This window comes from Lonchura striata, chromosome 34 (assembly GCF_050655825.1).
Source record: "Lonchura striata isolate lonStrDom1 chromosome 34, ASM5065582v1, whole genome shotgun sequence".
Classification (NCBI taxonomy): domain Eukaryota; kingdom Metazoa; phylum Chordata; class Aves; order Passeriformes; family Estrildidae; genus Lonchura; species Lonchura striata.
In genome coordinates, this window is record NC_140736.1 from 4,603,541 (window position 1) to 4,630,106 (window position 26,566).

The 26,566-nt window shown below is 51.1% G+C and overlaps 2 protein-coding genes across 8 annotated transcripts in view; one reads left to right on the forward strand and one right to left on the reverse strand.

The window, feature by feature from the left end:
- ARHGAP35 (Rho GTPase activating protein 35) overlaps window positions 1–14,414 on the reverse strand; it is a 35,555-nt gene extending 21,141 nt beyond the window's left edge. For all 5 annotated transcript variants that reach the window (XR_014950839.1, XR_014950841.1, XR_014950842.1 and 2 more), the window contains exons 1-2: window positions 14,176–14,414; window positions 1,812–5,522 (exon numbers count right to left, since the gene is read on the reverse strand). Coding sequence is in view for 1 of the 5 variants with exons in the window: in XM_085564656.1 (XP_085420782.1) it covers window positions 1,812–5,384 (3,573 nt within the window). In the remaining 4 variants the exon portion in view is untranslated. The remainder of the gene's footprint in view (window positions 1–1,811; window positions 5,523–14,175) is intronic.
- Window positions 14,062–25,002, forward strand: AP2S1 (adaptor related protein complex 2 subunit sigma 1). 3 transcript variants are annotated; one of them, XM_085564667.1, is made up of 6 exons: window positions 15,142–15,323; window positions 19,495–19,644; window positions 21,698–21,811; window positions 21,933–21,992; window positions 23,483–23,566; window positions 24,716–25,002. In XM_085564667.1, the coding sequence occupies exons 1-5, from the start codon at window positions 15,321–15,323 to the stop codon at window positions 23,543–23,545; spliced, it is 390 nt and encodes a 129-aa protein (XP_085420793.1). In that variant the 5' UTR covers window positions 15,142–15,320; the 3' UTR covers window positions 23,546–23,566; window positions 24,716–25,002. The 3 variants fall into 3 exon arrangements, with proteins under 3 accessions (XP_077645300.1, XP_085420793.1, XP_021405424.1); XM_077789174.2 differs by lacking the exons at window positions 15,142–15,323; window positions 23,483–23,566 and adding an exon at window positions 14,062–14,128; XM_021549749.4 differs by lacking the exon at window positions 23,483–23,566.
- Window positions 25,003–26,566: the final 1,564 nt, after the last annotated feature.

A 26,566-nucleotide genomic window follows, 5' to 3' on the forward strand; every position in this document is an offset into this window, starting at 1 on the left:
AATCCAGGAAAAATTCCTGGAAAAATCATGAAAAAAATGGGAAAATCCAGGAAAATCCATGGGAAAACCCCAGAATTCCAGAAAAAAATCCAGGAAAAATCCGGGAAAATCAGGGGGGAAATCAGGGGAAAATCCAGGGAAAATCCATGGAAAAATCTGGGGAAAATCTGGGAAAATCCGTGGGGAAATCCAGGAAAAAATCCTGGAAAAAAAATCCAGGGAATTCCATGGAAAAATCAGGGGAAAATCCATGGAATTCTGGGAAAAATCCGTCCCAGCCTCACCTTGGTGTCCTCCTGAAGTTCCTGAGATCCTCCACTGACCACTGTGGTGACCATTGAGATGTTCCACCATTCCCATCCCACCTTGACCTTGACCATCACCCCAAAATCACCCCAAGCCCCACCTTGGTGTCCTCCTGAAGTTCCTGAGATCCTCCCCCCAAACCCCACCTTGGTGTCCTCCTGAAGTTCCTGAGATCCTCCCCCCAAACCCCACCTTGGTGTCCTGAAGTTCCTGAGATCCTCCCCCCAAACCCCACCTTGGTGTCCTCCTGAAGTTCCTGAGATCCTCCCCCTCCCAAACCCCACCTTGGTGTCCTCCTGAAGTTCCTGAGATCCTCCCCCTCCCAAACCCCACCTTGGTGTCCTCCTGAAGTTCCCGAGATCCTCCACTGACCCCTGGACCATCCCACCCCTCCTTGACCTTCACCGCCCAAAAACTCCCCCTCCAAGCCCCACCTTGGTGTCCTCCTGAAGTTCTTGAGATCCTCCCCCCAAACCCCATCTTGGTGTCCTCCTGAAGTTCCTGAGATCCTCCCCCCAAACCCCACCTTGGTGTCCTCCTGAAGTTCTTGAGATCCTCCCCCCAAACCCCACCTTGGTGACCTCCTGAAGTTCCCGAGATCCTCCACTGACCCCTGCACCACCCCACCCCACCCTGACCTTCACCCCCCCAAACCCCCACCTCCCAAACCCCACCTTGGTGTCCTCCTGAAGTTTCTGAGATCCTCCACTGACCCCTGGACCACCCCACCCCACCCTGACCTTCACCCCCCTTCCCAAACCCCACCTTGGTTTCCTCCTGAAGTTCTTGAGATCCTCCCCCCAAACCCCACCTTGGTGTCCTCCTGAAGTTCCCGAGATCCTCCACTGACCCCTGCGATGACCACTGGGACATTCCAGCATTCCCATCCCTCCTTGACCTTGACCATCACCCCAAGATGACCCCCCCAAACCCCACCTTGGTGTCCTCCTGAAGTTCCCGAGATCCTCCCCCCAAACCCCACCTTGGTGTCCTCCTGAAGTTCCTGAGATCCTCCACTGACCCCGGGACCATCCCACCCCACTTTGACCTTCACACCCCCAAAACTCCCCCTCCAAACCCCCCCTTGGAGTCCTCCTGAAGTTCCTGAGATCCTCCCCCCAAACCCCACCTTGGTGTCCTCCTGAAGTTCCCGAGATCCTCCCCCCAAACCCCACCTTGGTGTCCTCCTGAAGTTCCCGAGATCCTCCACTGACCCCTGGACCATCCCACCCCTCCTTGACCTTCACCGCCCAAAAACTCCCCCTCCAAGCCCCACCTTGGTGTCCTCCTGAAGTTCCTGAGATCCTCCCCCCAAACCCCACCTTGGTGTCCTCCTGAAGTTCCTGAGATCCTCCCCCCAAACCCCACCTTGGAGTCCTCCTGAAGTTCCCGAGATCCTCCCCCCAAACCCCACCTTGGTGTCCTCCTGAAGTTCCCGAGATCCTCCACTGACCCCTGCACCACCCCACCCCACCCCGACCTTCACCCCCCTTCCCAAACCCCACCTTGGTGGTCCTCCGGAGGCTCCTCAGGATGTTCCTGCGGCGCGGATCTTCTCCGTCGGCCGCCTCGTAGGCGGCGCCGGCGTTGTCGCCCTTGTAACCGCCGTGGCCGCCGCCGCCATCTTCGTCCTTCTTCCTCGCCGCGCCCGCCTCGTCGTCGCTGCCGACGCCCAGGCCGGGCCGGTAGGCGGCGAAGCGGCCGAGCCGCGCGCACCGCGCCCGGTAGAGCCGCGCCGCGGCGGCGTTGGCCGGCGCCGCGCGGCCGCGCCGCTCCAAGGAGCCGCCATCGGCCTCGCTGTCGGAGCCGTTGCCGCTGCCGCCGTTGGACGGCGCCTTGTTGATGTTGCGCACGGTGATGATCTTGCCCTGCGTGCTGTCGTGAGGAACCGAGTAGATGTTCTCCTCCTCGCCGCGCGGCTTGGCCGCCACGGCGTCCATGGGCTCGGCGTAATCCGAAGGGTCGAAGGCGTCGGGCGCCGCCGCCGAGCGCCGGCGGGCGTCGCGGGGATCGGCCGCCTCGAAGGGCGGCGGCGCTTTGGGTTTGCCCGGCGGCCTGGCGAAGGCGTCGCCGGCGTCGGGTTCGGCGCAGAGTTTGGCCGACTCCTCGCGGAACGGGCCGGCGCCCGGCGGCGCCTCGGCGTCCTCCTCGGAGTCGGCGGCGTTGGAGTTGCAGAGCGGCGAGGCGGCGCGCGGCGAGCCGAAGGCGTCGTCGCCGGCGTTGTCGTAGAGGTGCGCCGCCTCCACGGCGCTCTTCTTCTCCAAGGCGTCCTTGAAGAAGGCTTGGAAGACGTCCAGCCCGGCGCGGCCGCGCGGCAAGGCGGCGAAGCGCGCCTCGATTTCCTGCGCGATCTCCTCGCCCTCGGCCAGCTGCTCGCGGCTCACCTCGTCGTCCGGCGCGTCGCCCGCGCCGTCGGCCAGGGCCACCAGCTGCACCGGCACGACGTCGGGCACGTCGGCGAGGAAGGCGCGCAGCGTGGCCAGCGAGGCCCGGCGCCGCGCGGCGTAGAAGACGATGTAGCCGTGCGCCGGGCGGCTCTTGCGCGTGCCGAAGGAGGCGTGGTACGACAGCAGCGACAGCTCCACCCGCCGGCGCTGCGCGCCCACCGCCGCCTCCAGCAGCACCGCGGCGCCGCCGCCCGGCGCCGGCCGGCACGGCTGCGCCTGCAGGATGGGCAGCAGCACCTCGTCGGCGCTCACCGGGTCGCCGCACATCAGGCACGCCGCCAGGCGCAGCTCGGCGCCGTCCGACGCCTCGCGGGGGCCCGGCGCCGGCGCGGCGTTGAGGTTGCGCTTGGCGTCCAGCAGCCCCTTGAGGACTTGGCCGATCTGCTTCTCGTTGACGGTGCGGCCGTAGCCGACGCCGGCCGACGCCGGGTCCAGGAAGACGCAGCGGAGCTTGCCGGCGATGCGCTGGCCCTGCTGGATCAGGCTCTGCAGCGTCTCGCCGCCGCCGTCGCCGCCGCCGCGCTTGTTGACCAAAGCCAAGGCCAAGGGCAGCGGCGGCGCGGCGTGGCCGTCGCGGCGGCCGGCGCCCGACTCGCGGCTCTTCTCCACGCTCTCCACCACGTAGGACAGCGACTCCTTGGAGTTGTAGAGGCACAGGCAGCCGTGCGGTTGGAAGGTGGGCGTCTGGAAGGCGTTGACCGGCAGCCGCACGTTGCCCTCGATGGGCCTCAAGGCCAACTCGTAGACCTTGCCCTCGATGACGTACTTGTCGTCGTCGGCACAGAGGGCGCGGATCTCGTTGGCCAGCTCGCGCGCCAAGCCGTCCTTGCCCAGGATGACCAGGTTGATGCGGTCGGCGTCGGCGTCGGCGCGGCGCTGCCGCTCGGCCGGCCGGGCGAAGCGCGAGGCCAGCAGCTGCTCCACGCGGGCGTCGACGCAGGCGGCGCAGCCGGGGCACGTCTCCTTGGTGGGGTGGTAGACGAAGTGGATGTGCTTGAGGACCAAGGCGTCGCGCTCGGCCTGGAGCTTCTGCAGCGCCTTGAACCTCTGCTCTTCGCCCAGCACCTCCTGGATGACGCCCATCTTCTCCTTGCTGGGTTTGGCGTCCAACTCCAGCTCGTAGAAGAGCTCCGAGTACTCCAAGAGCAGCTCCTGGAAGTCCTCCTTGGCTTTGTCGATCAGGCGCTTCTGGTGCTTGCCGTAGATGTCCACGTAGACCGACTCGTCCAGCCAGAGGTAGAAGTCCTCGTTCATGATGAAGCTGCGCGCTTCCTCCCAAGGTTTGCCGGGCGTGACGAAGGGCGAGCTCTCCAGGTTGTCGAGGAACGCCCTCCTCATCTCGGCGCGCTTCCGTTCGGCGCGCAGCTTCTCCAGGTGGGCCTCGTAGAGCTGCTCGCCCGCCGGCGTCTCCAGCAGGTCGAAGGGGATGCGCTCGCCGTCGGCGTCGTCGACGTGGTCGGTGGCGTCCCACGGCGTCTCCTCCAGCACCACGAACCACTTGAGGAAGTCGGGTTTGGCCTCCAGCAGCTTCTCGGCTTTGGCGCGGCTCAGGCGGTCGATCTCGTCCAAATCCGGCACGAGGGCGTCCAGCGCCTGCGGCAGCAGCGCCAGGTAGGCGCGGCGGCGCCGCTCGACGTGCTCCCGCTTGAGGCGTTGCGCGTGCTGCGCGAAGAGCTTCTTGGCTTTTTGGGTGCCCTCCAAGTAGACGTAATCTTGGTACTCGGGCGCCGACCGCATGCGGCGGCTGACGTCCGGCCACGCCTCGTGGTGGCTCTTGACCACGCGGCCCACCAGCCACTCGTAGCGGTCCTTGGCGGCGGCGATCTGCTGGCTCTGCTGCTTGAGCGCCTCGAAGTAGGGGACGATCTTGGCTTTGCCGCGGCTCTTGTCCAAGAGCTGCACCAAAGTGCCGAAAGCCAGCTCCACGTTGACGTTGGAGCGCGCCGAGGTCTCCACCACCTGCAGGTTCTTCTTGCCCAAGGCGAAGGCGTGGGCGTCGCGGATGTAACGCTCCACGCCCTCGTCGCACTTGGTCAGCACCACCACCACGGGTTTCTTGGTTTTGGCCAGCTGGTTGTAGAGGTTGGAGACGAACTTGAGCTGCTCGTCGAAGTTGCGGTTCATGCCGCGGCTGACGTCGACGCAGAGCAAGAAACCGTCCACGGGCAGCTTGCCGTCGGGCATCTGCTTCTGCTCGAAGTCCTGCTCCAAGCCCAGCTGGTCGGTGCAGAAGTACATCAACTTCTCGGCCGACGCCAGCTTGGTGGCTGCCGCCCTCTTGACGTAGGGTTGCAAGGCCGTGCTGCGGTGAGGTTGGAAGGTCTGGTCGTCGATGAACTCCGTCTGCTCCACCACGTGGATGCGGCACTCGGCGCACTCCTCCAGCGGCCGCGCCACCTCGCCCCAGTAGAGGAAGTGGTCATTGTTGACCACCCTGCCCCCGAAGTCACTGGTGCTGAGCACCGAGGTGTGCTCCAAGTGGAAGTCGTCGGCGCCGGGCCGCACGAAGCGGTTGCAAAGGCAAGATTTGCCGACGCCGCATTGGCCTTTCTCCTTCTCGGTGCCCGAGAGCCCCACCACGCTGACGTTGTAGGTGGGCGCGCGGCCATCTTGCTTGCGGGCCATCATCATGGTCGCAGCATGGCGGCCGCGGCGCGGCGTCGGACGGGGACGGCTCTCAGCGCAGGCGCGGCGCGGCCATGCCGGGAGCGCCGGCGCGGCTTCAGAAGGCCGCGGCGGGCGGCGGCGACGGGCGGCCCAGGCGTCGCCCTGAGGAGAGACAGGCAGAGGAGAAGGTGGGTGAGGAGGTGGCGGGGATGGAGAGGGTCGTCCACGCAGACGGAGGAGCTGCGTGGTGGACGCAACTCTTCCAACCAGCCAAAGGTTCTCCGTGGTGGACGCAACTCTTCCAACCAATCAAAGAACGTCCGTGGTGGACGCAACTCTTCCAACCAATCAAAGAACGTCCGTGGTGGACGCAACTCTTCCAACCAATCAAAGAACCTCCGTGGTGGAAGCAACTCTTCCACCCAACCGGATGAGCTCCATGGTGGAAGCAACTCTTCCAACCAACAAAAGACCTTCTGTGGTGGACACAACTCTTCCACCCAACTGGATGAGCTCCGTGGTGGACGCAACTTTTCCACCCAACTGGATGAGCTCCGTGGTGGAAGCAACTCTTCCAACCAACAAAAGACCTTCTGTGGTGGATGCAACTCTTCCACCAAACCGGATGAGCTCCGTGGTGGAAGCAACTCTTCCAACCAATTAAAGACCCTCCATGGTGGACGCAACTCTTCCAACCAATCAAAGAACGTCCATGGTGGACGCAACTTTTCCACCCAACCGGATGAGCTCCGTGGTGGACACAACTCTTAAAACCAACAAAAGACCTTCTGTGGTGGACACAACTCTTCCAACCAATCAAAGAACCTCCGTGGTGGACGCAACTCTTCCAACCAATCAAAGAACGTCCATGGTGGATGCAACTCTTCCAACCAATCAAAGAACCTCCGTGGTGGACGCAACTTTTCCACCCAACCGGATGAGCTCCATGGTGGAAGCAACTCTTCCACCCAACTGGATGAGCTCCGTGGTGGAAGTAACTCTTCCAACCAACAAAAGACCTTCCATGGTGGACGCAACTCTTCCACCCAACTGGATGAGCTCCGTGGTGGACGCAACTCTTCCAACCAATCAAAGAACATCCATGGTGGATGCAACTCTTCCACCCAACTGGATGAGCTCCGTGGTGGACACAACTCTTACAACCAACAAAAGACCTTCTGTGGTGGACACAACTCTTCCACCCAACTGGATGAGCTCCGTGGTGGAAGCAACTCTTCCAACCAATTAAAGACCCTCCATGGTGGACGCAACTCTTCCACCCAACCGGATGAGCTCCATGGTGGAAGCAACTCTTCCAACCAATCAAAGAACCTCCGTGGTGGACACAACTCTTCCAACCAGCCAAAGGTTCTCCGTGGTGGACACAACTCTTCCACCCAACAGAAGACCTTCTGTGGTGGACACAACTCTTCCACCCAACTGGATGAGCTCCATGGTGGAAGCAACTCTTCCAACCAATCAAAGAACCTCCATGGTGGACGCAACTCTTCCACCCAACCGGATGAGCTCCGTGGTGGAAGCAACTCTTCCAACCAATTAAAGACCGTCCATGGTGGACGCAACTCTTCCAACCAATCAAAGAACCTCCGTGGTGGACGCAACTCTTCCAACCAGCCAAAGGTTCTCCGTGGTGGACGCAACTCTTCCACCCAACCGAAGACTTTCCATGATGGACACAACTTCTTCACCATGATGGACATAATTTCTCCACCATGATAAACACAACTTCTCCACCCAACAAAAGGTTCTCCATGGTGGACACAACTCTTCCAACCAGCCAAGGGTCACCACCATGGACACAACTCGTCCACCCAACCAAAGACCTTCCATGGTGGACACAACTCTTCCAACCAACCAAAGACTTTCCATGATGGAGAGAACTCTTCCACCCAACCGAAGAGCCTCCATGGTGGACACAACTTCTCCACCCAACCAAAGACTTTCCATAGTGGACACAACTCTTGCACCCAATCAAAGGTTCTCCATGGTCGACACAACTCTTCCAACCTATCAAAGATCCTCCATGGTGGACACAACTCTTCCAACCAACCAAAGACTCTCCATGATGGACACAATTCTTCCAACCAATTAAACACCCTCCATGGTGGACACAACTTCTCCACCCAACCAAAGACCTTCCATGGTGGACACAACTCTTCCACCCAACCAAATGTTCTCCATGGTGGACACAACTCTCCCACCCAACCAAAGACCCTCCATGGTGGACACAACTTCTTCACCCAACCAAATGTTCTCCATGGTGGACACAACTTCTTCACCCAACCAAATGTTCTCCATGGTGGACACAACTTCTTCACCCAACCAAATGTTCTCCATGGTGGACACAACACTTCCACCCAACCAAAGACTCTCCATGGTGGACACAACTTCTTCACCCAACCAAATGTTCTCCATGGTGGACACAACTTCTTCACCCAACCAAATGTTCTCCATGGTGGACACAACTTCTTCACCCAACCAAATGTTCTCCATGGTGGACACAACTCTTCCAACCAATTAAAGACCTTCCATGGTGGACACAACTTCTGCACCCAATCAAAGACCCTCCATGATGGACACAACTTTTCCACCCAACCAAAGGTCACCATGGTGGACAAAACTTCACGATGATGGACACAACTTCTCCACCATGTTGGACACAACTCTTCCACCCAACCAAAGGTCACTATGATGGACACAACTTCTCCACCCAACCAAAGGTCATCGTGATTGGCGTGGCTTCTCCACCCAACCAAAGACCCTCCATGGTGGACACAACTCTTCCACCATGATGGACAAAACTTCTCCACTCAATCAAAGGTTCTCCACTCAATCAAAGGTTCTCCATGATGGACACAACTCTTCCACCATGGTGGACCCAACTTCTCCACCATGGTGGACCCAACTTCTCCACCATGATGGACCCAACTTCTCCACCATGATGGACCCAACTTCTCCACCATGGTGGACACAACTTCTCCACCATGATGGACCCAATTTCTCCACATGGTGGACCCAACTTCTCCACATGATGGACACAACTTCTCCACCATGATGGACCCAACTTCTCCACCACGATGGACACAACTTCTTCATCATGATGGACACAACTTCTCCACCATGATGGACCCAACTTCTCCACCACGATGGACCCAACTTCTCCACCATGATGGACCCAACTTCTCCACCATGATGGACACAAATTCTCCACCATGATGGACACAACTTCTCCGCCATGGTGGACACAACTTCTCCACCATGATGGACACAACTTCTCCGCCATGATGGACACAACTTCTCCGCCATGGTGGACACAAATTCTCCACCATGATGGACACAACTTCTCCGCCATGATGGACCCAACTTCTCCACCATGGTGGACACAAATTCTCCACCATGGTGGACCCAACTTCTTCGCCATGGTGGACACAACTTCTCCACCCAACCGAAGACCTTCCATGGTGGACACCCAAAAATTCCTGATTGTTTTCCCTGGAATTCCCTGACTCAGCAGTTGCTGATTGACCCAAAATTCCAAAACAAATCCCAAAAAACCCCAAAATTTCCGAAATTCTAAAAAAATTTCCCAAAATAACCCTAAATTTCCTAAATTCCAAAAAAAAAAACCCCCAAAATTCTCAAAATTCTGGGGTTGAATCCTCACCCAGAGCTGGAAATTCCGGCTTTAAACACCCAAAAATTCCTGATTTTCCCTGGAATTCCCGATTTTTCTGGAATTCCCTGACTCAGCAGTTCCTGATTGACCCCAAATTTCCCCAAAAAATCCCCAAAATCCCAAAATTCCCAAATATTCCGGGGATGAATCCTCACCCAGAGCTGCAAATTCCGGCTTTAAACCCCCCAAAATTCCCAATTTTCCCCGGAATTCCCAATTTTCCCCCTGGAATTCCCAATTTTCCCCTGGAATTCCCCAACTCAGCAGTTCCTGATTTGCCTCCAAGATTCCCAAAAAATCCCAAAAATCCCAAAATTCCCAAAAATTCCGGGGATGAATCCTCACTCAGAGCTGCAAATTGCGGCTTTAAACCCCCGAAAATTCCCAATTTTCCCCAGAATTCCTGATTTTCCCCTGGAATTCCCAATTTTCCCCAGAATTCCCCAACTCAGCAGTTCCTGATTTGACTCCAAAATTCCCCAAAAATCCCAAAATTCCCAAAATTCCGGGGATGAATCCTCACCCAGAGCTGCAAATTGCGGCTTTAAACACCCCAAAATTCCCAATTTTCCCCGGAATTCCCGATTTTCCCCTGGAATTCCCAATTTCCCCCCAAAAATTCCCAATTTTTCCCCTGGAATTCCCGATTTTTCTGGAATTCCCTGACTCAGCAGTTCCTGATTGACCCCAAATTCCCCAAAAAATCCCAAAAAATCCCAAAAATCCCAAAATCCCCAAAATTCCGGGGATGAATCCTCACCCAGAGCTGCAAATTGCGGCTTTAAACAGCCCAAAATTCCCAATTTTCCCCGGAATTCCCGATTTTCCCCCTGGAATTCCTGATTTTTTTTCCCTGACTCAGCATTTCCTGCTGGATTCCAAAGTCCAGGAACGTCGGAGCCGCCGGAGCTGGGGGGAGGGGTTGGAATTTTCCTCCTTTTTCTCCCAAAATTTCCCGTTGGAGAACTCAAATCCCCCCAAAAAATTCCCAAAATTCCAAGAATTCTCCCAAAAAAAGGATTTTTCCACCTCCCGATCCCAGAATTTTGGGAATGATCTCGGGGTCAAAGTTCTGCCCGGGATTTCCTGGAATTTTCCTCCGGATCTGGGAATTTCCCGGGGAAATTTGGGATTTTCTGGGATGTTTTTGCCAAATTTGGGGATTTTTGGGAATGTTGAGCCCAAATTTGGGGATTTTCGGGGATATTTTTCCCAAATATTTGGATTTTTTGGGGTATTTTTCCTAAATTTTGGGATTTCTGGGATATTTTTTCCAAAAATTGGGATTTTCAGGGATGTTTTTCCTAAATTTTGGGATTTCTGGGATATTTTTCCCAATTTTTGGGGATTTTCTGGGATAATTTTCCCACTTTCCTGGAGGAGAAATCCCAAAATTTGGGATGGAAGCGACAAATCCAGGTGGGAAAAGTGAAAATCTGGCCCAAAAAAATCCCAAGAAAAGACAAAAAATTCCCAAGAAAATCCCAAAAACAAATTCCAGAAAACCCCCAAAAAAATCCCTAAAAACCCTAAAAAAAAAAATCCCCAAAAACGGCCCAAAAGATCCCCAAAATCCTAAAATTTTCCCAAAAAATTCCCCAGCAATCCTAAAATTTTCTCCAAAATTCTCCAAAAAAATCCCTAAAAAACCTCAAAAAATTCCCCCAAAAATCCCCCAAAATATCACAGAAAATTCCCAAAAAATTCTCCCAAAAAACCCCCTAAAAAAATCCTAAAAAACCCTAAGAAATCCTCAAGAATGTCCAAAAAATCCCCCCAAAAAACCCCCAAAAATTCCCACATAAACCCCAAAAACTTCCCCAAGAATCCCAAAAATATCCCTAAAATCCCCAAAAATCCCCAGATTCTCCCAAATAAAACCCTTAAAAAAATCCCAAAAAAATCCCCAAAACGTTCCCTAAAAAAATCCCCAAAAAACCCCGAAATACCCCAAAAAATCCCTAAAAATCCCAAAAAATTCCCCAAAAAAATTCCCTTTAAACACCATTAATATCCCTAAATATCCCAGAAAATTCCCAAAAATCCTCCCAAAACAACTCAGAAAAATCCCGCAAAAAAACCCCAAAAAATCCCTAAAAATTCCCAAATAAACCCCAAAAAATTCCCTAAAAAATTCCCAAAAATCCCCAAAAACCCCCCGAATTTCCCAGGGCACGGGAACCCCCTTTTCCCACAAAACCCCCCCAAAAAAAAACCGGGATAAAAGAATCTTTGTCTCCCGCCGGGAATTTTTTTTGGGAATAAAAAGGAGCTTTTTTGGTGCCTGAGAACATCGAGAACTCCGGGAAAATAAAAAAAAAAATGAGGAATTTGGGGGCATCCAAAAAATCCCAAAATATCCCCAAAAAAATTTAGGAAAAAATGGGAAAATCCAAGGAGGTTTGGGGGGAAAATTGGGATTTTTGGAAGCTCCGCCCCTCTAAAAAAGGGGGAATTTGGGGAGGGGGATTTGGGGGGAGACCCCAATTTGTGGAAGGGGGAACCCCAAATTTGGGGAGGGAGATTTGAGGGGAGATCCCAAATTTTGGGGAGGGGGGAACCCCAAATTTGGGGAGGGGGATTTGGGGGGAGACCCCAATTTGTGGAAGGGGGAACCCCAAATTTGGGGAGGGGGATTTGAGGGGAGACCCCAATTTTGGGGAGGGGGAACCCCTAATTTGGGGAGGGGGATTTGAGGGGAGACCCCAATTTGAGGGGGGGGACCCCAATTTGGGGAGGGGGATTTGAGGGGAGACCCCAATTTTGGGGAGGGGGGAACCCCAAATTTGGGGAGGGGGATTTGAGGGGAGACCCCAATTTTGGGGAGGGGGGAACCCCAATTTGGGGAGGGGGATTTGAGGGGGGATCACCCCAATTTCGGGGAGGGGGGAACCCCAATTTGGGGAGGGGGATTTGAGGGGAGACCCCAATTTGAGGGGGGGGAACCCCAATTTGGGGAGGGGGATTTGAGGAATTTGGGGAGGGGGATTTGGGGGGAGACCCCAGTTTTGGGAGGGGAAACCCCAATTTTGGGGTGGTCTCCACTCTAAATCTGCCTCAGTTTTGGGGGTGGTCTCCCCATTAAGCCCCCCAATTTTGGGGTGGTCTCCCCATTAAGACCCCCCAATTTTGGGGGTGGTCTCCCCTCCAAATCCCCCCTAATTTTGGGGTGGTCTCCCCCCTAAGCCCCCCAATTTTGGGGGGGGGTCTCTCTTCCAGTCTCCCCCAAATTTTGGGGTGATCTCCCCTCTAAATCCCCCCAATTTTTGGGGTGGTCTCCCCTCCAAATCCCCCCCAATTTTTGAGGTGGTCTCCCCTCCAAATCCCCCCAATTTTTGGGTGGTCTCCCCTCTATATCCCCCCAATTTTGGGGTGGTCTCCCCCCTAAGCTCCCCAATTTTGGGGGTGATCTCTCTCCCACTCTCCCCAAATTTTGGGGTGGTCTCCCCTCTATATCCCCCCAATTTTTGGGGTGGTCTCCCCCCTGAGCCTCCCCATTTTGGGGTGGTCTCTCTCCCAGTCTCCCCCAAATTGGGGGTGGTCTCCCCATTAAATCCCCCCAATTTTGAGGTGGTCTCCCCTCCAAATCCCCCCAATTTTGGGGTGGTCTCCCCTCTAAATCCCCCCAATTTTGGGGTGGTCTCCCCCCTAAGCTCCCCAATTTTGGGGGGTCTCTCTCCCAGTCTCCCCCAATTTTTGGGGTGGTCTCCCCTTTAAATCCCCCCAATTTTGAGGTGGTCTCCCCTCTAAATCCCCCCAATTTTTGGGGTGGTCTCCCCTATAAATCCCCCCCAATTTTTGGGGTGGTCTCCCCCCTGAGCCTCCCAATTTTGGGGGTGGTCTCTCTCCCAGTCTCCCCCAATTTTGGGGTGGTCTCCCCTCTAAATCCCCAATTTTGGGGTGGTCTCCCCTTTAAATCCCCCCAATTTTTGGGGTGGTCTCCCCCCTGAGCCTCCCAATTTTGGGGGTGATCTCTCTCCCAGTCTCTCCCAATTTTTGGGGTGGTCTCCCCTCCAAATCCCCCCAATTTTTGAGGTGGTCTCCCCACCTAAGCCTCCCCATTTTGGGGGTGATCTCTCTCCCACTCTCCCCCAATTTTTGGGGTGATCTCTCCTCAGAGTCCCCCCCAAATTTTGGGGTGATCTCCCCTCCAAATCCCCCCAATTTTTGGGGTGGTCTCCCCTCCAAATCCCCCAATTTTGGGGTGGTCTCCCCTCTAAATCCCCAATTTTGGGGTGGTCTCCCCTCCAAACCCCCCCAATTTTTGAGGTGGTCTCCCCCGAGCCTCCCCATTTTGGGGGTGATCTCTCTCCCACTCTCCCCCAATTTTTGGGGTGGTCTCCCCTCTAAATCTCCCCAATTTTGGGGTGGTCTCCCCCCTAAGCTCCCCAATTTTGGGGGTGGTCTCCCCTATAAATCCCCCCCAATTTTTGGGGTGGTCTCCCCCCTGAGCCTCCCAATTTTGGGGGTGGTCTCTCTCCCAGTCTCCCCCAATTTTGGGGTGGTCTCCCCTCTAAATCCCCAATTTTGGGGTGGTCTCCCCTTTAAATCCCCCCCAATTTTTGGGGTGGTCTCCCCCGAGCCTCCCCATTTTGGGGGTGATCTCTCTCCCACTCTCCCCCAATTTTGGGGTGGTCTCCCCTCCAAATCCCCCCAATGTTTGAGGTGGTCTCCCCCGAGCCTCCCCATTTTTGGGGTGATCCCTCTCCCACTCTCCCCCAATTTGGGCTGATCTCCCCCCTAAATTTCGTGCTCCCATCCCGGGGGTCTCCCCCTCACAAACCCCCCCCCCCACGAACGGGCGGCGCAACCATTAAGAACGGACGGATGGGGGGGGTCGTTCTCATCCCCCCCCATTACGGGGGTTGGTCTCTCCCGGGCCCCCCTCACGGGCCGCTCCCCCCCCCCCCCCCCCCCGCGGGGACCATGGGCCGGCCCGGCGGGCGCGCGGCGGGCGGGGGTGGGGCGGCCCATTGTTCTTCTGGGGGGGGGGGGGTTTGGATTGGGGGGGTGGTTTCCCCAAGAGAAAAAGCGGCGATGGTGACGCTGAGGGTGAAGAAGATGAGGAAGGGTAGTAGGGGGGGAAGGTGGTTTTTTTTTTTTTTTTTTTTTCCTTACCGGAGAAACGGCGGCGGCAGCATCGAGCCGGGCCGGGGGCGGCGGGAGGCGGCGGCAGCGCCATGTCCGCGCTCGGGGCGGTGGCGGCGGGCGGGGCGAAGGCGGTGGGGGCCGCCGGGGCGGGCTCGGCCTGTAATGGCGGCGGCGCCTTCCTCCTCCTCTCTAAACCCCCTCCCTCACCCACCCTCAGCCGCCTCCGCCTCCTCCTCCTCCTCCCTCACGATCACGGAGATGGGGGGGGGGGGGGGGGAATGGCGGGAGCGCATGCGCAGAGGGAGGGGCGGCCCCGCGAGGGGAGCGGCGGGAGGGGCGGGGCTAAAGCGAGGGGGCGTGGTTAGTGGGCGGGGCTTGTGAGGCGAACCCCGGGAATTTTTTATTGTTTTGGGAAGGGGGGGGGGAGGGAAACTGGGAATTTTTTATTTTTTTTGTGGGGGGGGGGAAACGGGGAATTTGATGGGAAAAACGGGAATTCTGAGGCGAGGAATGGTAGGGAGGGGAGGGAAGCAAGGAGAAGCGGGAATTTTGGGGTGGGGGGAAGGAATGGGAGGGGCAGAATTAGGGGAGTGGGCGTGGTTTAGGGCGTGGTTTGAATAGGGTGGGGGGCGGAACGAGCGGGATTTGGGGAAGGGGCGAAAACCGGGATGGGTGGAGGGGGGAGAGAGAAAATTTGGGGAGGGGGCGAAAACCGGGAGGCGAGGAGAAGAGAATTTGGGGAGAGGGATTGAGGCAAGGGGGCGTGGCTAAGAGCGGTGTGGGCGGGGCGCGAGCGCGGAGGATTGGGGGGGGGTGGAATTTGGGGAGTGGGCTACAAATTTCCTTCTGATCGCCATCGTTCGTTGCCGGGCTAGGAATTTTGGGGAGGGGGGCGTTGAGGATTTTGGGGAGGGGGGGTAGGGGGAAGGCGGGAATTTGAGGGAGGGGCGGGAAAGGTGAGGGGGGAAAGGGCGGGAACGGGAGGGTCCGCGCATGCGCAGTGCGGGCGGCGCCCCCTAGCGGAGGCGGGAAGCGCCGGGGCCTGGCTGTGAAGGGAGAAAGGGGGGGGGGGCGGACCCGGGAACGGAATCGGAACCAGAACCGGCATTGGGATCAGAACCGGGATCAGAACCGGGATCGGAACCGGGGGGGGGCCTCGAGGCGGCACCGCCATGGTGAGAACCACTAAGGGCAGCGGACAACCGAGGGGGAACAGCGGGAATGGCAATGGGAATGGGGGGGGGGGGGGGTCGGGCCTGGAGAACCGTGAGGGGAAGTGGGGGGGGGGGGCGGGGGGAGAGAGGGAGTCTGAGGGGGGTTGAATTATTTTTCATTTTTTGGAGGATATTTTAGGGTGTTTTGGGGTTTTTTTCCAGCGTACAGGGGTTTTTTAGTGGTTCTAAAGGGGGGGGGGGTTCGCTGTTCTGGGGTTTTATGAGGGGATTTTTGGGTTTTTGACAATTTAGGGTCCTTTTTTGAGGGGGAGGTTGGCTATTTTTGAGTTTTTATGAGGAAATTTTGGGCTTTTTCCCAATTTAGGGTCTTTTTTGAGGGGAATTTTGAGGGGTTCTGGGGGAGGTTCGCTATTTTTGGGTTTTTATGAGGAGATTTTGGGGTTTTTTTCCAATTTAGGGTCTTTTTGAGGGATTCTGAGGAGGAGTTTTGCTGTTCTGGGGTTTTATGAGGAGATTTTTGAGTTTTTGTCCAATTTAGGGTCTTTTTGAGTGGTTCTGAGGGGGAGTTTCGCTGTTCTGGAGTTTTATGAGGAGATTTTTGGGGGTTTGACAATTTAGGGTACTTTTTGAGGGGGAGGTTGGCTATTTTTGAGTTTTTATGAGGAAATTTTGGGGTTTTTTCCAATTTAGGGTCATTTTGAGGGGGGTTTTGCTCTTTTGGAGTTTTATGAGGAGATTTTTGGGGTTTGTGACAATTTAGGGTCCTTTTTGAGGGGAAGTTCTTTTTGAGGGGGAGGTTCGCTATTTTTGAGTTTTTATGAGGAGATTCTGGGGTATTTCCCAATTTAGGGTCTTTTTGAGGGATTCTGAGGGGGAGTTTTGCTGTTCTGGGGTTTTATGAGGAGATTTTTGGGTTTTTGTCCAATTTAGGGTCTTTTTGAGGGATTCTGAGGGGGAGTTTTGCTGTTCTGGGATTTTATGAGGAGATTTTTGGGGTTTGTGACAATTTAGGGTCCTTTTTGAGGGGGAGGTTGGCTATTTTTGAGTTTTTATGAGGAGATTTTGGAGTGTTTCCCATTTTAGGGTCATTCTGAGGGGTTCTGAGGCAGGCTTTGCTATGTTTGAGTTTTTATGAGGAGATTTTGGGACTTTTCCCAATTTAGGGTCTTTTTGAGGGGTTCTGAGGGGAAGGGGTTGCTGGTTTTGAGTTTTTATGAGGAGATTTTTGGGTTTTTGACAATTTAGGGTCCTTTTTTGAGGGGAAGTTCTGAGGGGGAGGTTCGCTATTTTTGAGTTTTTATGAGGAGATTTTGGGGTTTTTTTCCAATTTAGGGTCTTTTTGAGGGATTCTGAGGGGGAGTTTTGCTGTTCTGGGGTTTTATGAGGAGATTTTTGGGTTTTTGTCCAATTTAGGGTCTTTTTGAGTGGTTCTGAGGGGGAGTTTTGCTGTTCTGGGGTTTCATGAGGAGATTTTTGGGTTTGTGACAATTTAGGGTCCTTTTTGAGGGGGAGGTTCGCTATGTTTGAGTTTTTATGAGGAAATTTTGGGTTTTTCCCAATTTAGGGTCGTTTTGAGGGGGGTTTTGCTCTTTTGGGGTTTTATGAGGAGATTTTTGGGTTTGTGACAATTTAGGGTCCTTTTTGAGGGGGAGGTTCGCTATTTTTGAGTTTTTATGAGGAGATTTTGGGCTTTTTCCCAATTTAGGGTCTTTTTGAGGGGTTCTGGGGGGGGGTTGTTGGTTTTGAGTTTTTATGAGGGGATTTTTGGGTTTGTGACAATTTAGGGTCCTTTTTGAGGGGAAGTTCTTTCTGAGGGGGAGGTTCGCTATTTTTGAGTTTTTATGAGGAGATTCTGGGGTGTTTCCCAATTTAGGGTCTTTTTGAGGAATTCTGAGGGGGAGTTTTGCTGTTCTGGGGTTTTATGAGGAGATTTTTGGGGTTTGTGACAATTTAGGGTCCTTTCTGAGGGGGAGGTTGGCTATTTTTGAGATTTTATGAGGAGATTTTGGGGTTTTTTTTCCAATTTAGGGTCGTTTTGAGGGGGGTTTTGCTCTTTTGGGGTTTTATGAGGAGATTTTTGGGGTTTTGACAATTTAGGGTCCTTTTTGAGGGGGAGGTTCGCTATTTTTGAGTTTTTATGAGGAGATTTTGGGGTGTTTCCCATTTTAGGGTCATTCTGAGGGGTTCTGAGGCAGGCTTTGCTATGTTTGAGTTTTTATGAGGAGATTTTGGGACTTTTCCCAATTTAGGGTCTTTTTGAGGGGTTCTGAGGGGAAGGGGTTGCTGGTTTTGAGTTTTTATGAGGAGATTTTTGGGTTTTTGACAATTTAGGGTCCTTTTTTGAGGGGAAGTTCTGAGGGGGAGGTTCGCTATTTTTTAGTTTTTATGAGGAGATTTTGGGGTTTTTTTCCAATTTAGGGTCTTTTTGAGGGATTCTGAGGGGGAGTTTTGCTGTTCTGGGGTTTTATGAGGAGATTTTTGGGTTTGTGACAATTTAGGGTCCTTTTTGAGGGGGAGGTTCGCTATGTTTGAGTTTTTATGAGGAAATTTTGGGTTTTTCCCAATTTAGGGTCGTTTTGAGGGGGGTTTTGCTCTTTTGGGGTTTTATGAGGAGATTTTTGGGTTTGTGACAATTTAGGGTCCTTTTTGAGGGGGAGGTTCGCTATTTTTGAGTTTTTATGAGGAGATTTTGGAGTTTTTCCCAATTTAGGGTCATTTTGAGGGGTTCTGAGGGGAGGGGGTTGCTAGTTTTGAGTTTTTATGAGGGGATTTCTGGGTTTTTGACAATTTAGGGTCCTATTTTGAGGGGAAGTTCTTTCTGAGGGGGAGGTTCGCTATTTTTGAGTTTTTATGAGGAGATTCTGGGGTGTTTCCCAATTTAGGGTCTTTTTGAGGAATTCTGAGGGGGAGTTTTGCTGTTCTGGGGTTTTATGAGGAGATTTTTGGGGTTTTTTCCAATTTAGGGTCTTTTTGAGTGGTTCTGAGTGGGAGTTTCGCTGTTCTGGGGTTTTATGAGGAGATTTTTTGGGTTTGTGACAATTTAAGGTCCTTTTTAAGGGGGAGGTTCACTATTTTTGAGTTTTTATGAGGAGATTTTGGAGTGTTTTGGGATTTTTTCCGATTTAGGGTCATTTTGAGGGGTTCTGAGGCGGGATTTGCTATTTTTGGGTTTTTATGAGAATATTTTGGGATTTTTCCCAATTTAGGGTCCTTTTTGAGGGATTCTGAGGAGGGTTTCTCTATTTTGGGGTTTTTATGAAGAGATTTTGGGGGTTTTCCCAATTTAGGGTCTTTTTGAGGGATTTTGAGGTGGGTTTCTCTATTTTGGGCTTTTTATGAAGAGATTTTGGGGTGTTTTGGGATTTTTCCAAATTTGGGTCTTTTTGAGGGGATATTCTGAGGGGAGGTTTGATATTTTTGGGTTTTTATGAGGAGATTTTGGGATTTTTCCCAATTTAGGGTCATTTTTAAGAGGGATTTTGAGGCATTCTGAGGGGAACTTCACTATTTTTGAATTTTTATGAGGAGATTTTGGGGTGTTTGGGGATTTTTTCCAATTTAGGGTCATTTTTGAGGCTCATTTTGAGAGGTTCTGAGGAGGGATTTAATTATTTTAGATTTTTTTATGAGATTTTGGGGTGTTTTAGGCTTTTTCCAATTTAATGTCTTTTTGAAGGGGATCTTGAGTTGTTCTGAGGTGGGTTTTAATTATATTAGATTTTTTTATGAGGAGATTTTAGGGTGTTTTGGGTTTTTTCCCAATTTAGGGTCCTTTTTGAGGGGATCTGAGGGGAGTTTAATTATTTTTGGGTTTTATGAGGAGATCTTGGTGTGTTTTGGATTTTTTTTCAATTTAGGGTCTTTTTGAAGGGGGTTTTAATATTTAGTGTTTTTATGAAGGGATTTTGGGGTTTTCCACAATTTGGGGGATGGAATTTTTCCAATTTCCCCCAAATTTTAACCTTCCCAAAATCCCAATATTTTTTGGGAATTCCGTGGCAAATCCGCTTCATCCTGACCCAGAACCAGGCTGGGAACCCTCCATTAAATCACGATAAAATCTGAATTTCGATGTTGATAAAATGGGAATTTCAGGGACACCATTTTCCCAATTTCCCCCAAATTTTAACGTCCCAAAATCCCAATTTTTTTTTTGGGAATTCCGGGGCAGATCCGCTTCATCCTGATCCAGAACCGGGCCGGCAAGACCCGCCTGGCCAAGTGGTACATGCAGTTTGACGATGACGAGAAGCAGAAACTCATCGAGGAGGTTCACGCCGTGGTCACCGTCAGGGACGCCAAACACACCAATTTTGTCGAGGTAAAAACCCCAAAATCCTGATTTTTTACCCCAAAATTACCTTTATCCACATCAAAACCGCCTTTTTTTAACGCCAAAATTGCCATTTTTTTCCCTCCTGATCAGACGTTTTTCCCTCAAAATCGCCTTGATCCACCCCAAAATCTCCTTTTTTTACCCCAAAATCGCCTTTTCCCACACCAAAATTACCTTTTTTACTCCAAAATTGCCATTTCTTTACCCCAAAATTGTGATTTTTTCCCTCATGATCAGAAGTTTTTCCCTCAAAATCGCCTTTATCCACCCCAAAATCTCCTTTTTTACCCCCAAATCACCATTTTTACTCCAAAATCACATTTATCCACCTGAAAATCACCATTTTCACCCAAAATCACCATATTTTCCCTCATGATCACAAATTTTTGGCCCAAAGTCACCATTTTTTACCTCAAAATCACCATTTTTACTCAAAAATCACATTTATCCACCCCAATATCACAATTTTTACCCAAAATCACAATTTCCCCCTCATGATCACAAGTTTTTGCCCCAAAATTGCTATTTTTAACCTCAAAATCATTCTTTTTCCCTCACATTCACCATTTTTTCTCCAAAATCCCATTTATCCACCCCAAAATCACCATTTTTCCCTCATGATCACAAATCTTTGCCCCAAAATCACCATTTATTACCTCAAAATTGCCATTTTTACCCAAAATTACCTATTATTCCCTCACGATTACAAGTTTTAGCCCCAAAATTGCCGTTTTTTACAGCAAAATCACCATTTTTACTCCAAAATTGCCCTTTTTACCCCAAAATCTCCATTTTTACCCCGAAGTTGCCATTTTTACCCCATAATCTCCATTATCCACTCCAAAATTACCATTTTTACCCCAAAATCAACATTTTTTACCCCAAAATCGCTGTCTTTTAGAGGGAAAATGTGGGGATTTGGGTTAATGGAGGTTTGGGAGGAGCTGGGGTCCCTCCCAGTCCCTCCCAGTTTGTCCCAGTCCCTCCCAGTTTGTCCCAGTTCCCTCCCAGTTCATCCCAGTCCCTCCCAGTCCCTCCCAGTCCATCCCAGTTCATCCCAGTCCATCCCAGTTTATCCCAGTCCATCCCAGTCCATCCCAGTTCATCCCAGTTCATCCCAGTCCCTCCCAATCCCTCCCAGTCCCCCCCAGTCCCCCCAGTTCCCTCCCAGTCCCTCCCAGTTCCCTCCCAGTCCCTCCCAGTCCCCCCAGTTCCCTCCCAGTTCCCTCCCAGTTCCCTCCCAGTCCCTCCCAGTTCCCTCCCAGTCCATCCCAGTCCATCCCAGTTCATCCCAGTCCCTCCCAGTTTCCCCAGTTCCGCAATTTCAAGATCATTTACCGCCGCTACGCCGGCCTCCAGTGCTCCCAGTTCCTTCCCAGTCTCTCCCAGTCCATCCCAGTCCATCCCAGTCCATCCCAGTCCCTCCCAGTCCCCTCCCAGTCCCTCCCAGTCCCTCCCAGTCCCTCCCAGTTCCCTCCCAGTCCCTCCCAGTTCCCTCCCAGTCCCTCCCAGTCCCCCCAGTTCCCTCCCAGTTCCCTCCCAGTCCCCCCCACTCCCTCCCAGTCCCTCCCAGTTCCCTCCCAGTCCCTCCCAGTCCCTCCCAGTTCCCTCCCAGTTCCTTCCCAGTCTCTCCCAGTCCATCCCAGTCCATCCCAGTCCCTCCCAGTCCCCTCCCAGTCCATCCCAGTCCCTCCCAGTCCCTCCCAGTCCCTCCCAGTCCCCTCCCAGTCCCTCCCAGTTCCATCCCAGTCCCTCCCAGTCCCTCCCAGTTCCCTCCCAGTCCCTCCCAGTTCCCTCCCAGTCCCTCCCAGTTCCCTCCCAGTCCCTCCCAGTCCCTCCCAGTTCCCTCCCAGTCCCTCCCAGTTTCCCCAGTTCCGCAATTTCAAGATCATTTACCGCCGCTACGCCGGCCTCCAGTGCTCCCAGTTCCCTCCCAGTCCCTCCCAGTCCCTCCCAGTCCATCCCAGTTCCCTCCCAGTCCCTCCCAGTCCCCTCCCAGTCCCTCCCAGTCCCTCCCAGTAACTCCCAGTTTCCCCAGTTCCGCAATTTCAAGATCATTTACCGCCGCTACGCCGGCCTCTACTTCTGCATCTGCGTCGACGTCACCGACAACAACCTGGCCTACCTGGAGGCCATCCACAACTTCGTGGAGGTGAGAGCCTCGTTAACTCCTTAATTAACTCCTTAATTAACCCCCCAGCCCTTAATTAACCCCCTCCACGCCGGGGTTAATTAATTGGGGGTGTTAATTAACGGGGATCCCCCCCCGCCAGGTGCTGAACGAGTATTTCCACAACGTCTGCGAGCTCGACCTCGTCTTCAACTTCTACAAGGTTTGGGGGGTTCGTTAATTTGGGGAGGGGTTAATTAATTTGGGGAGGGGTCCTGGGGGGATTAATTAATTTGGGGAAGTGTCCTGGGGGGATTAATTAATTTGGGGAGGGGTCCTGGAATGATTAATTAATTAGGGGAGGTGTCTTGGTTCATTTGGGGGAGGCCTTTGTTTATTTTGGAGGCGTTTAATTAATTTGGGGAGGGGTCCTGAAAGGATTAATTAATTTGGGGAGAGGTCCTGAAAGCATTAATTAATTTGGGGAGGGGTCCTGAAAGCATTAATTAATTTGGGGAGGGGATTCATTAATCTGGAGAGGGGTCCTGAAGGCATCAATTAATTTGGGGAGGGGTCCTGGAAGCATGAATTAATTTGGGGAGGGGTCCTGGTAGGATTAATTAATTTGGAGAGAGACCCTGGGGTGATTAATTAATTTGGGGAGTGGTCCTGGAACAATTAATTAATTTTTGGATGGGTCCTGGAAGGATTAATTAATTTGGGGAGGAGTCCTGGAAGGATTAATTAATTTGGGGAGAGGGTTCATTAATTTGGGGAAGGGTCCTGAAAGCATTAATTAATTTGGGGAGGGGTCCTGGAAGCATGAGTTAATTTGGGGAGGGGTCCTGGTAGGATTAATTAATTTGGGGAGGAGTCTTGAAAGGATTAATTAATTTGGGGAGGGGTCCTGGAAGGATTAATTAATTTGGGGAGGGGGTCCTGAAAGGATTAATTAATTTGGGGAGGGGGTTCATTAATTTGGGGAAGGGTCCTGAAAGGATTAATTAATTTGGGGAGGGGTCCTGGTAGGATTAATTAATTTGGGGAGGGGGTCCTGAAAGGATTAATTAATTAGGGGAGAGGGTTCATTACTTTGGGGAAGGGTCCTGAAAGGATTAATTAATTTGGGGAGGGGGTTCATTAATTTGGGGAAGGGTCCTGAAAGGATTAATTAATTTGGGGAGGGGTCCAGGAAGGATTAATTAATTTGGGGAGGGGTCCTGGTAGGATTAATTAATTTGGGGAGGGGTCCTGGAATGATTAATTAATTTGGGGAGGGGTCTTTGCTCATTTGGGGGCATTTTGGGCCATTTTGGGGTGGATTTTGTCGATTTTGGGGTGATTTTGGTTTTTTTGGCCATTTTTGGATGTTTTTTGGCTGATTTTGGGATGAGTTTGAGGTAATTTTGGGGTAATTTTGGCTGATTTAGGCCAATTTTTAATTATTTTGGCCATTTGGGAGCGGATTTTGCCGATTTTGGGTTGATTTTTGCTGATTTTGGGGTAATTTTGTCTGATTTTGGGTTTTTTGGCTTTTTTAGGTGTACACAGTGGTGGATGAGATGTTCCTGGGTTTGGGCTGATTTTGGGTCATTTTTAGACATTTTTGGGTGACTTTTAGATATTTTTGGGGTATTTTTGCTGATTTTGGGGTTATTTTTCCTGATATTTTATTATTTTTGTCTGATTTTGGTTTTTTTTGGCTTTTTTTAGGTGCACACAGTGATGGATGAGATGTTCCTGGCTGGGTTTTGGGCTGATTTTTGTTATTTTTAGACATTTTGGGTTATTTTTTAGGTATTTTTGGCCATTTTTTTGCCGATTTTGGGTTGATTTTTGCTGTTATTTGGTTGATTTTTGCTGATTTTGGGGTAATTTTGTCTGATTTTGGGTTTTTTGGGTTTTTTTAGATGTACAGAGTGGTGGATGAGATGTTCCTGGTTTTTGGGCTGATTTTGGGTCATTTTTAGACATTTTTGGGTCACTTTGAGATATTTTTGGGGTATTTTTGCTGATTTTGGGGTTGTTTTTCCTGATATTTTATTATTTTTGTCTGATTTTGGGGTTTTTTTTGGCTTTTTTTAGATGTACACAGTGGTGGATGCGATGTTCCTGGGTTTTGGGCTGATTTTGGGTCATTTTTAGACATTTTTGGGTGACTTTTAGATATTTTTGGGGTATTTTTGCTGATTTTGGGGTTGTTTTTCCTGATATTTTATTATTTTTGTCTGATTTTGGGTTTTTTTGGCTTTTTTTAGATGTACACGGTGGTGGATGAGATGTTCCTGGGGTTTGGGTTGATTTTTGTTGTTTTAACTATTTTGGGTTATTTTTTAGGTATTTTTGGCCATTTTTTGCTGATTTTGGGTTGATTTTTGCTGATTTTGGGGTAATTTTGTCTGATTTTGGGTTTTTTGGCTTTTTTAGGTGTACACAGTGGTGGATGAGATGTTCCTGCCTGGGTTTTGGGCTGATTTTGGGTCATTTTTAGACATTTTTGGGTGACTTTTAGATATTTTTGGGATATTTTTGCTGAATTTGGGGTTATTTTTCCTGATATTTTATTATTTTTGTCTGATTTTGGGTTTTTTGGCTTTTTTTAGATGTACACGGTGGTGGATGAGATGTTCCTGGGGTTTGGGCTGATTTTTGTTATTTTAACTATTTTGGGTTATTTTTTAGGTATTTTTTGCCATTTTTTTGCCAATTTTGGGTTGATTTTTGCTGATTTTTGGTTGATTTTTGCTGATTTTGGGGTAATTTTGTCTGATTTTGGGTTTTTTGGCTTTTTTAGGTGCACACAGTGATGGATGAGATGTTCCTGAGTTTTGGGCTGATTTTGGGTCATTTTTGGACATTTTTGGGGTATTTTTGCTGATTTTGGGGTTGTTTTTCCTGATATTTTATTATTTTTGTCTGATTTTGGGTTTTTTTGGCTTTTTTTAGGTGTACACGGTGGTGGATGAGATGTTCCTGGCCGGGGAAATTCGGGAGACGAGCCAGACCAAGGTGCTGAAGCAGCTGCTGATGCTGCAGTCCCTGGAATGACCCAAAACCCCCCAAATTTCCCCCAAAAATCCTCTCCAAAATCCCCTCAAAAATCCCCCAAATCTTCCCCAAAACGGGGGCCCCTCCCCCCCTCATCAGTGTTATTGTGGTGTGTAAAAAATGTGAATTTCTGACCATTAAAGTGACCAAAAAGTGACCAAAAAAGAATAAAAAATGGACAAAAATGGGGTAAAATTCATTAAAAATGGGATAATGTGAATTAAAAATGAGCAAAAATGGGGTAAAGTGAAATAAAAATGAGCAAAAATGAGATTGAGTAAAAAATGAGCCAAAATGGGGTAAAATTCATTAAAAATGGGATGATGTGAAATAAAAATGAGCAAAAATGAGATTGAGTAAAAAATGAGCCAAAATGGGGTAAAATTCATTAAAAATGGGATGATGTGAATTAAAAATGAGCAAAAATGGGATAAAGTGACTGAAAAATGACCAAAAATGAGGTTAAAGGGGTAAAAAATGAACAAAAATGGGGTAAAATTCATTAAAAACTGAATGTGAATTAAAAATTACCAAAAATGGGGTTAAAAGGGTAAAAAATGAGCAAAAATGGGGTCAAATTCATTAAAAATGGGATAATGTGAATTAAAAATGAGCAAAAATGGGATAAAGTGACTGAAAAATGACCAAAAATGGGGTTAAAGGGGTAAAAAATGAGCAAAAATGGGGTACAATTCATTAAAAATTGAATGTGAATTAAAAATTACCAAAAATGGGGTTAAAAGGGTAAAAAATGAGCAAAAATGGGGTAAAGTGAAATAAAAATGGCCAAAAATGGGAATAAATGGGTAAAAATGAGCAGAAATGGGGTAAAGTGAGCAAAAAATGACCAAAAATGGGTCAAAGTGAGCGAAAAATGACCAAAAATGGGTTAAAATTGATTTAAAATGGGATTAAGTGAATTATTAATAGCAAGAATGGGGTAAAGTGAATGAAAAATTACCAAAATGGGGCAAAGTGGGTTCAAAATGGTGAAAAATGGGATGAAAATGATGAAAAATGAGAGAAGTGAATTAAAAATGAGCAGAAATGGGATAAAGTTGATGGAAAATGGGATAAAGTTGATTTAAAATGGGATAAAGTGAATTCAAAATGACCAAAAATGGGATAAAAATGAGTTAAAAATGACCAAAAATTGGCAAAGGTGGCACCAGAGACACCCAAGGGTGGCACAGGGACCCCAAGGGTGGCACAGGGACACCCAAGGGTGGCACAGGCACCCCAAGGGTGGCACAGGGACACCCAAGGGTGGCACAGGGACACCCAGGGGTGGCACAGGGACCCCAAGGGTGGCACAGGGACACCCAAGGGTGGCACAGGGACCCCAAGGGTGGCAGAGGGACCCCAAGGGTGGCAGAGGGACCCCCAAGGGTGGCACAGGGACCCCAAAGGTGGCACAGGGACCCCAAGGGTGGCACAGGGACACCCAAGGGTGGCACAGGGACCCCAAGGGTGGCAGAGGGACCCCAAAGGTGGCACAGGCACCCAGGGGTGGCACAGGGACCCCAAAGGTGGCACAGGGACACCCAAAGGTGGCACAGGGACCCCAAGGGTGGCACAGGGACACCCAAGGGTGACACAGGCACCCAGGGGTGGCACAGGGACCCCAAAGGTGGCACAGGGACCCCAAGGGTGGCACAGGCACCCCAAGGGTGGCACAGGGACACCCAAAGGTGGCACAGGGACACCCAAGGGTGGCACAGGCACCCCAAGGGTGGCAGAGGGACCCCA